The 13,286-nt window shown below is 42.9% G+C and overlaps 1 protein-coding gene across 1 annotated transcript in view; it reads left to right on the top strand.

Annotated features, from left to right (window-relative positions):
- The window catches only part of si:ch211-168d23.3 (glioma tumor suppressor candidate region gene 1 protein), a gene marked incomplete in the record, with an annotated part of 23,958 nt that overhangs the window by 7,429 nt on the left and 3,243 nt on the right, over positions 1-13,286 (top strand). Inside the window, 8 exon segments of the mRNA XM_014033023.1 lie at positions 299-1,747; positions 2,735-2,965; positions 5,624-6,104; positions 6,223-6,353; positions 6,530-6,591; positions 7,652-7,800; positions 7,995-8,089; positions 12,808-12,910. Of these exon segments, the coding sequence (XP_013888477.1) occupies positions 299-1,747; positions 2,735-2,965; positions 5,624-6,104; positions 6,223-6,353; positions 6,530-6,591; positions 7,652-7,800; positions 7,995-8,089; positions 12,808-12,910 (2,701 nt within the window).

Raw genomic sequence — 13,286 nt, forward strand, 5'->3', positions numbered from 1 at the left:
CTCGCTAGCAGCTTCTCACCGAGGACCTATCCACGTCATCATTTACCCAGAATGCTTTGTGTGGAAATAAAATGGCCCCGTCCGTGTTAAAATATATTTTTTAAACTTTTAGTTTAAAAATTATAAAAACTAAACAGCCTACAGTGTTTTTACAGCCTTTATTTTACAGTTAAAATATATGTTTATAAAATAAAGTCTAATGTTACAACTGATCAGGGATCCCTTTAAACAGCATTTACTCTGACTAATCACCCCCCATGCCTTCTCTGTCTCCTCTGTTGTCTCTTTCTGTCTACAGAGTCCCGTCTCTCTGCTGGGGGACGACAGGGATTCCCCAGACACTCCTCCATCTGGGTGTGTGGATCTGTCCTTTCTGGATGACGCCCTCCTGTCATCCCCAGAAGGCGGAGAGGACCCACAGGCTGTGCAGGATGGCCCACTGGTGGAGGCAAAGAAAGGGGACCTGACTGAGGAGGGGGTGGGGGCGTGTGATATCCTGCAGCAGAGTCTGCAGGAAGCTGACATCACTGAGCAGACCATGGCTCTGGAAGCAGACCTGCCACAAGCTGGGGATAGTTTGTCCCTGTACTCACCAGCCCCTCTTCTTTCTCCATCCACTCCCTTCATCCCCAAGTCTGTGACGCTGCCCGTTCCTCCAGCAGTGCCCAGAGACACGCAGTCAGCAGTGGAGCCCCCCCAGCCCTCCCTGCTGGCTGTTGGGCCAGGCTGTCCCTCTCTGAAASCTGCTGCCCCTCCTCAGCTGATGGGACTACTTCCTGGAAACGTGTTTCCTGCCCCATCTTCTGACACTTCCTTCTCTTTAAGTCCTGCTCAAGGCTCCAAAATGGTTTTACACAAAGCTGTCCCCCGGCTGTCCCCGACACTGAGAGCTGCAGCAGCACCAGGCCTGGTCTTACAGCGGGCTCCTCTTCATATCCAACCCAAAGTACCCATCAGCATCCAGCCCAGACTAGTTCAAATCAGCCCCAAACCCAGTCCTGGTCTTACGTTTGTCCCTGGGACGGCCTCGCCTAATATTTTACTGTCTCCAGGCCCAAACCCTGTAGTTCCACAGGCACAGCCAGCACAGCAGCTCTCTAAACCTGTCAGCCTCCAGCTGCTCAACCAGGGCAGTTCCTTTGTGATCCAGCMTCAGGGACTCTTTCAAGGTCAGAACCAGTTTCTTCTTCCAAGCCAGGTTCCTGTTACGATTGCCCAGCCTGCCAGAGCAGCTCCATCTCTGCTCCAGCCCAGTCACCAGGACCCAGCAGTCCACAGCATGCCCCCCTCTGCTGGCCACAGCTCTCAGATCTTAGCTGTGCCCCAAAGGCAGCTGAACTTCAGGCCGGTCTTCAGCACTCCTACAGGGCAGCTACTTGGCCAGGCCACTGTGCTGTCAGGACCTTTACAGCTCCAGTCTGGCCCTGCCGCTGTCTTCCAGATGCCAGCACAGCTGGCTGGAGCTTACCCTCCAGGAGGGCAGGGACCACAAGCTACGCTGGTCCACAGTCCTGCTCTGGGGAACCACATTACCTTGATCAACAGTTCAGGTGTGCTTCCCCCAGATCTTCCTTCCATCTCTATTGTTCAGGGGCTGCCTTTTGCTGCCCAGGCCCCCCCTGCTCCACGGGCAGCAGTGCCAGAAGGCCAGCTGGGCCTCCAGCAGGCCTCTGTGGTCCTGCTGCCTGACAGGTCTGTTCCAGACCACAGAAGCAGATCTGAGGAACCTTTCCACCAGCTCCAACAGGTGAGCTCCACATGGATGAATGATTATCAGACTCCACACCCACTAATTTTATACCTTCTTTTCTGTTCTTCTAATAAGTTTTAAATACATTTTTTGACTTTAAGATAAGATAAAAACTTTATTGTCCATAAAAAATAGAAATTTAGTTTACATGATCTGTTTGATGCCTCCCATAAAAACAACACACATCACAACATCATAAACATTCATATATCATATTCATAATAATTAAATGTGCTAAAATGTAATCTGCACTGGTGAGTTCATTATTTCCTCCTCTGGTTTAGGAGTTTGACGGAATAAGGCACAAAATAATTCTTGTATAATATAAGCATCACTCATGGTGGATTAGATTCTTACTTACTCATATTGTAGGGTTTCTTGAATTTAAATTGACCTTTTTTGCAAAAGAATAAAATAACCATATGAGATTTTAGCTTCATTGCAGTTTCACTTTGAATTATGTTATTGTCGCCACATTTTCTGAAAAACACACAAATGCACTAGCTTTCAGAATATTTGCCAATCTAAGGAATGAACAAGCAGTGGAGCCTGCAGACATTCTGTAATGTGTGACTATGTGGGGTGCCACTAAACGTCTGTGGCACAACAAAACCAAAAGAACAGAATTTCATAAATTGACAATGTTATCAAAACTGTGACTATTCGAAATTTAAGGGTTTGCAAACTGATGTATCTCAGTTTCTTATTTCACAGATAGTATGGCTGATCATATGATATTACAGACCAGATCAGACATTTAGAGTTCCACAACAATCCAGTTTTACAACYATAAATTGTTCCTAGATCAGGCCTTTTGTTATTTTCTCTAAAAAAGGCCACCAGGTTTTTAAAAGACTATTTTTGTCCTTCAGCTGTTAGTTTATTGCAACCCAACATTAAATGTAAAAGAGGGAAACTTGAAGTACAAGACAAACAAAGACAGAGCTTTGTGTCAGTGTTTTATTAGGGTTTGTCTCTTCCCAGCACTTTGGACGCGTCCAACATGTCTTCGTCCAGTCCACGGCTGCAGGACTCCGGTCCTCACCTCCTCCTGTAGTCACAGTTTTACAGCCCCCACCTGAGCCACAACGTGGCCCTAATTCAGCCGTGGAGGTACGTAAACCTTTGATTCCCCCAACAAACCTGAACCCAGTTCTGGAAGAGGTCACCCCAKCGACGAGTCAGAACCAGGACTTTATGCAACATTTGCAGCAGGTCAGTTCTTTTGTAGTAATTATTTTGATTTAGCGATGATGCAAAACAGGATCTGTTATGTTTGACTGATAATGGGATGTAGTTATGGAAGGAGTTCTATTGAGTCTTTTTGGCCTGTGGGACTCCGGAAGCAGCCGATAGGTCCAAGCWGATTGCGGCTTGGGTGGTCGCTGAGGCAAAAAAACTCAGGCATGGGAGGAGTTCGGAGAGGCCATGGAAAAAGACTTCTGTATGGCTTCAGGGCAATTCTCGTCCACCATCCGGCGTTTCGGGGGGGACGAGGGGGTGGTGTTCGTCACCAACACTATTTWTGGTGGGGATGGTGCTCTGCTGACCTCAACTCAGGACGTTGTGGGTCGGTGGGCGGAATACTTTGAAGACCTCCTCAATCCCACCGGCATGACTTCCAATGAGGAAGCAGMGCCTGAGGACCYTGGGTCGGACTCTTCAATCTCTGGTGCCGAGATCACTGAGGTGGTCACAAAGCTCCTCGGTGGCAGGGCGCCGGGGGTGGATGAGATTCACCCRGAGATCCTTAGGGCTCTAGATGTTGTGGGATTGTGTTGGTTGACGCGACTCTACAATATCRYGTGGACATCGGGGGCAGTTCCCCTGGATTGGCAGACCGGGGTGGTGGTCCCCCATTTAAAAAGGGGGACTGCAGAGTGTGTTCCAACTATAGGGTATCACACTTCTGAGCCTCCCTRGTAAGGTCTATTCAGGGGTMCTGGAGAGGAGGGTCCGTCGGGTAGTCAAATCTTGGATTCAGGAACAGCAGTGTGGTTTTGGTCCTGGTCGTGGAACAGCGGACCAGCTCTACACCCTTAGCGGGGTCTTGGAGGGTGCGTGGGAGTTTGCCCAACCGGTCTACATGTGTTTTGTGGACTTGGGGAAGATGTTCGACCGTGTCCCTCGGGGACTCCTGTGGGAGGTACTCCAGGAGTATGAGGTACCAGRCCCATKGATAAGGGCTGTTAGGTCCCTGTAGGACCGGTGCCAGAGCTTGGTCCACATTGCCGGTAGTAAGTCRGACTYGTTTCCAGCGAGAGTTGGACTCCACCAAGGTTGCCCTTTGTCACCGATTCTGTTCATAACTTTTATGGACAGAATTTCTAGGAGCAGCCGAGGTGTTGAGGGGATCCTTTTTGGTGACCTGAGGATCACATCTCTGCTTTTTGTGGATGATGTGGTCCTATGGCTTCATCAGATCCTGATCTCCAGCACTCACTGGAGAGGTTCACAGCCGAGTGTGAAGTGGCCGGGATGAAGATCAGTGCCTCCAAATCCCAGACCATGGTCTTGAGCCAGAAAACAGTAGGCTGCCTTCTCTGGGTCGGGGAGGAGGTCCTGCCCCAAGTGGAGGAGTTTAAGTATTTCGGGGTCTTGTTCATGAATTAGGGAAAAATGGAGCGGGAGATCGACAGGCGGATTGGTGCTGCGTCTGCAGTGATGTGGGCGTTGTACCGGTCTGTCGTGGTGAAGAGAGAGCTGAGCCAGAAGGAGAAGCTCTCAGTTTACCAGTCGGTCTACGTTCCTACCCTCATCTATGGTCAGGAGCTTTGGGTAGTGACTGAAATAAGGAGAACACAGCTACAAGCAGCTGAAATGAGTTTCCTCTGCAGGGTTTCTGGGCTCTCCCTTAGAGATAGGATGAGAAGCTCAGTCATCCAGGAGGGACTCAGAGTAGAGCTGCTGCTCCTCCACGTCCAGAGGAGCCAGTTGAGGTGGTTCATCTGGTTAGGATGCCTCCTGGACGCCTCCCTGGTGAGGTGTTCTGGACACGTCCCACTGGGAGGAGGCCCAGAGGAAGACCAAGGACATGCTGGAGGGWCTATGTTTCTCAGCTGGCCTGGGAACACCTTGGGATTCCCCCAGAGGAGCTGGTCCAAGTGTCTGGAGAGAGGGAAGTCTGGGTCTCTCTGCTTAGGCTGCTGCCCCCGCGACCCGATTAGCGGCAGAAAACAGATGGACGTCAGGACGGACGGACGAACAGGATGTAGTTATCTATCTCTCATTTAGTCCTATTTTACCTTCAGGYTTTGAACACTGAAGCTCAGATCAAGAATGCTTTAGACCAGGGGTCACTAATAGGTGGACTTGAGTCCGGATCTGGACCAGAATGGTGTCTCATGTGGACTCGAACCTAATGCCAAAACRGAGATCACCACTTAAAACTTAAATGAGTGCATGCAATGCTGCGGTCAGACCTAAGATTTGAGTGTCAGGGGTATCAGGTTTACATGTAAAGTCTGTGGTGGATGTGCATCAAGGGGCACTGAGAAGTGTTGCTGTGTGTTCTGAAGTGTTTGATGTACGTATAGTGTGTCCAAAGTGACAGACGCTTGAGTTGGAAAACGTGAAATTTTGCAGCTAGATATGGAGTGTCAGCCAATCAGAGAGACTCTGTGTGACGTAGTGGCACATTTTATGACGGGATAATCTCCTGAATGATGCCCACTAACCTGAGACAGATGGACAGGAGCTCTCYAGCTGCAATCCAGCCCAATGTAGTGTAAAGGAAGAGAAGGGTCATAAGGAGGCTGAGAAATACTGGATCTAGTTGACACAGTGAAGAAATGAAGAAAACTTTTTATTTTAGTTTATTTTAGTTTAGTTAATCTCTCTAACTGCTACTGTCTGTTTTTTCTGTGATCACAGCGAACACCCAGTTCTCCTGTCCCGTCTGAATCACTGGTTGGAACGCTRCCAGTGGTGCCGATGGAGCTGCTGACTTCCCCAGTGGCTGACAGCAGGAAGACCCAACCTCAGACCAGCACAGTCTCTGAACAGGAGGACCATAAGATGATGTCACACCAGTCCGATGAAGTTTCTCCTCATCCCTCAGACTCTGAAAATAAACAGCTCGTCTGTTCCCTCGCTCAGAATCAGGATTCTTTCAGACCAGCTTCATCAACGTTCTCCTCCCCACCTGGACCTGAAGGTTCAGTGTCCCAGACCTCGGCTTCCCAAGTCCAGGTTTCCCAACATCAGCCGTCAGGTTGTTGTTCAGTGCGGAGCAGCCCACCCCCACTGTGTCCCAGCATCTCTGTGCCTCAGCAGCAGATTGTTCCTATATCTGCTCCTGCTTCTCTCTCCAAACACGGAGACAATGTTGCTGTCCAACAGCTCCCACAAAACAGTGAGTTCAACTGCTTTGTTATCAAAAAATCACTGTCATTTTAAAATGCTACATCACAGCTAACATTAGAATTGTAATAATTCTGCCACCTGATGTTTTGCATCACTGTTTTGTTTAGTAGAGCCCACAGCTGCCTTGGCCGTGGAGAGTAATACATTTACTCTCAGTGTGCACCCACCCTCTCCTGCAGAGCCTCCTGATACCACGAAGGGTTCCTCCAGTCAGACCAACAAGCAGTGTGGAAAAAAGGTACAACACCACCAAAATAAATTCCTCAGTTGTTATGWCTTTGTAGTTTCACTGTGAGTTTAAATGCATTTTTATTTAAAGAAATCAGTGGTTTGGAAAAAAAAATTAATGAATGTAACAAAGTTAGAATGAATTCTCTTAAAAGGTCTTGTTTGAACAAACTGTTTGTGTGGCAGCTGGCAGGTCCTGTGGAGCAGCAGATAGAGGAGACACTCACACCAGCAGTGCGTCGGAACAGGTGGGACTAACATCCTGTAACCACACAGCTACATCAACACAGAACCAGAGGTGGCCATGTTTCTAACCTGCTAATAGCAGGACTAACTTTTTGTTGAACARTAAAGAATTTGTTCTCCACTGGAYGGACCAYGATTTTAGAGCAGATGTTAAAACCCTCTGYATCCTGTTCTTCAGTTGTATTGAAAGACTACWGAACCACACTGAGCTGCCATACAGCAACACACTCTGAATGATGGCTGTGTAGAAATGGTCCAGTATGACTACACTGGTTCCGAAGGCTCGAAGTCTCCTCAAGAAGAAGATCCTTTGTTATAATTTATTGCACAGATACACTCACCAGCCACTTTACTAGGTACACCTTGTTAGTACCAGGTTGGACCCCCTTTTGCCTTCAGAACTGCCTTAATCCTTCATGGCATAGATTCAACAAGGTGCTGGAAGCATTCCTCAGAGAGTCTGGTCCATGTTGGCATGATGGCATCACACAGTTGCTGCAGATTTGTCGGCTGCACATCCATGATGTGAATCTCCTGTTCCACCACATCCCAAAGTGCTCTACTGGCATATGATATCGCTTTGTATTGATCGCAGACATGTGAAATGAACTGAATTGAAATCGTTTCGTGAAGGACTTTGTGATAGAGAAATATCGAATCATCATCCAAACATATCGATGTAATATTGTATCGTGATAAAGCTGATGATTTACACTTCTAGTTCTTATTGGCATTGAGATCAAATGATTGGTTGTTTTTGGTAATCCCAAAAACTAGGTTAAATCTCTGAGGGCATTTTCAGTCATGGGTCCCAAACCTTTGAACAATCTGCCTTTTAATATAAGACAGACTTCTTAATCTCTGCACGTTCACACTGATTTGTGGTACTTTTTGTGTTATTTTCTAAATGCATTTCCTCAGTTTTTCTCTTTGCTTTTGTCTTTTATGTGATTGTTATTTTACAGCACTTTGGTTATGACCTGTTTTAAAATGTGATAAATTAAGAAAATTGACTTAACATGTGAAACTGGATGTTGACTCAGCATTTTCATTGTTTTTTAGATTCCAAGAGCATCTATGTTTGGACCACAGAGCAGTGCAAAACCCGCTCACAACCCCAGCATTCCCATCCCTGAAGGATGCTGTTACACGCTTGCTGCCATACCACACCTGTGCCAGTCACCTGCCCACTCAGGAGGACTTTCATTTAGGTCAGAGAGTTTGGGTTGAWGAAAAATGTTGAATATTGCTTCAGTTTTTGTTTCTGGGTTTTATAGATTTTCCTKTTTGTGATTAAAAACACATTTAAATCACAAATTAATACTGACCAAGGTTTTAGTATCTCTGTACTCCACCCTTCCTGTAGTCTGTATTTAATCTGAGAGCAGGATGTCTGTTTCCACAGTGGACCAGGAGTTTTACACGATGTCGGGCTTTCTACTAAAACGCACCAAGGACATGGTCAACAAATACAGACAGCTGCTGGTTAAAGAAACCCAGGTAAGACACTGCACACAACTCCCCTTTGTATTATTAAACGAAGAATATCATCTTTAAACTTTTTTTCTTGAATTTAGAAATGTGATCCTCCACACTTTTCAAAAAGGATCAACAAAATCAGGAACATATTGTAATGATCCTTAATAAAACCTTCTGGCATAAAATACCATGAAACGCCTTAAAAAGTACACAAATTAAATGAAGTACTGCTTTTGAACCCTTTAGAGTAAATTCACAAGCTTGGTCTCTTTTTAAAGCTAATAATCTGAATGTTTTAACTTTAGCAGTCATATTCTTTGTACCTGTAACTAGTATTTAGTATATTGAAGTGAAAAACACAAAAATCAAGATATTTTTCTCCCTAAATTATTTTTTTATTAATAAAGTATCACAGAACATGAAGGGAATGAGATATCAATAAACAATTTTTACTGGGCTAGAATATTACTTCCCAACAATTACCAGTTCAAATTTGGTAACAGTAGCATAAAATATGAATATTTGAGACATAGTGCAATCCAGCATGTCTCATTTGCATATTTGTACGCATGTACAATATGTCCAAACTGTACAGTTTGTCTAAAACATTGTAATTTCTAATTGCGTCAACACAGAGACTTCACTCTGGGCTCAAATTAAAGATAAAACCCCCACAAAACACATTCTACCATCCATATTTACTCACAGCATGATTAAATTAAAAAATATATATTATATATATTTATGTTCAGATATCTTTAGACCAAATGGAGTACATTCAGCCCAATTTCCACTAATACATCCTTATTTCTTTCAAAGCATTAACATTCCACACAGCTTAAAAAACCACCAGCAGCAAAAAATATTTGTTTTTCACTCACATTTGATGTATATTTGTCCTCAAATATGACGAAATTCGCGATTCAAAATGGCMGACCGGAAGTGTTTTTAAATGGTAAATGGACTGAACTTATAGAGCKCTTTATCAAGTCCCTCCAGACCCCAAAGWGCTTTACACTCACACTCACCCATTCACACACTGATGATGGCAAACTACATCGTAGCCACAGCTGCCCTGGGGCAAACTTTATCCAAACCTTTTTACTTCWCCRTGTCTTGAAGCACTCRAAACACTTAATAACAAATATATTTTCATCTTATCAGCAGGTTTAGTCAGCTAACTGGCCAAAAAACGATGGAAAAAAGRTTTTCCTGTGAGTGTGGCTGTCTTTGGTAGCGTAGCAGGACTGTCTAAACATGGCGGCGACCTCCATGTTTACCTCACCCGTCACTAAATAAAGTTCCCACCCCCTCAATATATACACCAAATGAAAGGTACGGTGATTGGCTGCACAGCTGTGGCATCGGAACGAAGCTCGGAGCTGACTGGCCGAATCTACAGTCAATCAAATCCAGGATGACGGAAACCGGAAGTTGGTCATTTCTCATATATCTCAAATGAGGTGTCAATCGAAAGAGGAGGGCCTAGACGTCAATTTTGATGCATTGCACACGGACACAGGTTGAAGGGAAACACAGAAACAACATTACAAAATAAAACAAAAGAAAAACAGCACGCKGGCATTTCGCTGAATGTTAACAGGTTTTTAAGGAGATATAGTTGTAAATTGTGCTATACTGGTTCTTTGAGTTGATGTCTTGGTGTGGCTGCAGGGGTTGTTGGGTGATAATAGGGGATGTGGTTTTTCTACTTTTTGTTTTGTGTGTGGGAGTTTTCCCTGCTGGAGAAGAAGGTTCTGTTATCTTATCTGGGCCAATGAAACAGAGACCCAATGGTTGTTGACCTGTTTACTGCGTCTGAATAAATTGCTGGTGAGAGAAAAACATCTGGTGCTTGAGTGGATGTGCAAATGTTACATTTATGTTTTAGGACCAGACTAGTTTTAGGATATCTTTGAAAAACTTAATTTTGTGTTTTATTAATCTATAAAAGAGTCATCAAAACAAATGTGGGCGATAATGTTTTGTGTGTTTTTATATTTCTGTTCTGTGGAAAAAAAAGGTTCTCGCAATTAATACTTAAACTATGCTTAAGAATATATTCGTCAGTTTTTTATTTTTCATTTACCTCGCCTCTCTACAATGCTGCTTTTAGTAAAAGTGTCCGTTTTGGCAGGGTGGGAATTGTTTGTTCTGGTTGTTTTTAGGTCTGGTTGGACCCACTGTGGTCACCATAAGATATAATGAGTGGTCAATTATAAACCAATAGTCTGAGCAATATTATGTTGCATTGTTTCCACCTAAATAAACACAGGGCTGATGTTATGTGCAAAGTTCAGACATTTTATGGTTGGCTTCAAGATAATCTTTTGTCAATTAATGTTAAAAAAACTGTGTGCATGTATTTTTCCTCACCCAGGAGACATTTCAATATAACAAATCAACCCACTTTTTTAAACAAACCCCTTGATATTGTCACTACCTACAAATATCTTGGAATTACTTTGGATTCTCATTTGACTTATCGTGATCATGTACAAGTCTTAACCACTAAGTTGAAACAGAAATTATACGTTTATTCAAAAATTAGATCCAATCTGACATCTTCTGTTTCAAATATCTATCTTCATGCCATTATACTCTCAACCATGTCGTACTGTTTACCTGTTTGGTCTCTTACAACAAATGAAATCTTAGAACCCATAGTTAGKCTCTACAACAGGGCCTACAAAATTCATAAAAAACTTCCTGGTTGGACTCATCACTGTACAGTTCTTTCATTGTCTGATGCCTTGACTTTTCAGAATTATGTTTTGTATAGTGGTATTAATTTATATTTTCAGATCTTCCAAGGTGCCAATTATGGAACTCTCTGTGCATTGTTGCCCAAATACTATGTATATATACAGTATATTACCTAATTTCCCTCTGGGATCAATRAAGTATTTTTGAATTGAATTGAATTGAAATCAAATTCTGGAAGTGGTCATTCAACTAGATCTGTTACAAAAGGACAACTGATATTACCAACTTTTAAAAACTGTTACGGCCAGAGGTCTTTCTTCTATGTTTATACTAAAGCATGGAATGACATTCCTCAAAACATAAAGTCCATTTCAAAACTACAGCCCTTTAAGAAGAATCTTGTCTGCCATCTGCTGGACACTTTTTGTTGTGCTCATATTTAGACGTCCTATTTTGCAAATGCTGCCTTCCTGAAATTTGTTATGCTTGTTTGTCTTTGTGTCTGTGGTGTAATTGATGTGATTGTGATGCTGTAATTCTGAGTGTTTTATGTGCTGCAGAACAGGAACCTGCTGTAAAACAGCAATTATGCTGAGTCAGGCTTGATTTTTAGTAATCTTTTCCTGTTAAATAAATAAATCAAATTAAAGTGAAGCTGTAAAGCAGCTGATGGCTGTGAGCACACGGTTCAATCAATACAAATAATCAAATCACCAGATGGAAATGAAAAATCTGAACAGCCTCTCAGAAAGTAATGATTAGAGGTGCAGCTACTGTCAAAATCAACCAAGTTTAACGTGGCTGGAGCTACTCAAACTTAGCAAACACAGACATACTGTAGCTATATAACTCAATGAATTTTACATATGTTCAGTTAAATTCTGGTGTGACTGAGAGTCATAACACATACTGAGGGTGACATCCTGTATAACATTATTTTCAAGGTAGCCCCAATGGGTTTTCTTGAAGTTTGTGTTCGAAAAATCATGCCCAAATGTAAGTGGGTGTATCTCAGCACCTAAAAACACCACATAAAAACCCCTGATATCAAAATAAAGCTAACACTTGGGAGATTTCATCAGGAGTGTCAGTATCACATCATATGCTTTTGTTTCAGACATACTGAGGATGGAACATAGAAAAAAATAGCTTTTTTCCCCTCGGCTGAGGTTTTTCTGTATATAACCTTTTCAAAAGTATAATGAATAAGGCTAAAAACTCTTGAAAACCATGAATCCACTTATGGACATTACCTGTGCAAAACCTCGTGCTGCTGAAGTAAAATACAACAAAGTGACAGAGGTTTTAGTTTAAAAATATTTAGGCGTTTTTTCTTGTGGCACAGATTGGCACATTTTGGCTCCACCTACAAAAGTAGAGTTTATTCAAGTTTTTAGTTACAAAACTTAATAAACTTGATAAATAAGTAAGCTAACTAGCAAAAACAGCACATTTTGTATTTTATTTTTTAAATGGCACGTAGACACAACCGGAAGTCTGGTGAGTGATGCTGCGCTTTACGTGTAAAACATGTTTAGAGTTTTTTTAGTGTTTTTTTCCGAGTGCTAGGTCTTCTCTTTTTTGTTGCTAGTTGAGTGAATTCTGGTTGGATTGTGATGAAACTTATATTTTTAGAATCTGTCAGGCCTCTGCTTTCAGCAGACATGTTGTTTGTGTGAAGAAGTCACTGGTGAACAGCTGAGACCGGGTTTTGCCGAGACGCCATTTTGTTCAGTTTGTTTACATATAGATTCAACTGGTTGTTGTTTATGTGTCTGGTCGACGTATAAATGGTCTCTATGAGTTTTTAGCCAAGATTCTGATGTTTCTATAGATACCAAACATGTCTATGTTTACCTATGAGAACGTTGGTTAATAAAGAAAGCAAAAAAGAAATACGATTTAAGAGCTTAACAAAACCATGGTCCCTTTCTCATTGCAAAGATCATTTAAATTGAAAACTCTGGTATGAAAGTCAGCAGACAAAATGCATTCCTTCCTTCATTTCAGATGTGTTTGTTTGGTTTTCACAGCAGGAGAGTCCATCAGCAGAGATGGTGATGTTGGAACGTCTCTTTCTCCAGGCTGAGAGGTTCGCTCTAACAGAGGACAGACGACGAGCTCGGAGAGCTCCAGGTCAGTGTGGCAGCTGTCCTTCTCATCACAAGCTCCATCAGTCCCAGCTCATTTACATCCATAGTAATAAGATCAGTCTGTGGTGATGTAGAGTAGGTACTGTAACAGAGCAGATCCCAGGTGTGAATATGTAATTAATCTGTGTAAATGTGGAGCAGGTGTACTGTGAGATTACCCAGTGGAGAAAAATAATCTGTGAGAGGTTAAGAGCAAATTAAAGCAAGGCTTTTATGTTCATTAGAAACGGACAAACCCCTGAAAGCTGTTCCACCTGACTGCTGTCTTATCACACAAAAAACTAATATATATACAGTGGGTAAAATAAGTATTGAACACGTCACCATTTTTCTCAGTAAATATATTACTAGAGGTGCTA

Source organism: Austrofundulus limnaeus, unplaced genomic scaffold (genome assembly GCF_001266775.1).
Source record: "Austrofundulus limnaeus strain Quisiro unplaced genomic scaffold, Austrofundulus_limnaeus-1.0 Scaffold1601, whole genome shotgun sequence".
NCBI lineage: Eukaryota > Metazoa > Chordata > Actinopteri > Cyprinodontiformes > Rivulidae > Austrofundulus > Austrofundulus limnaeus.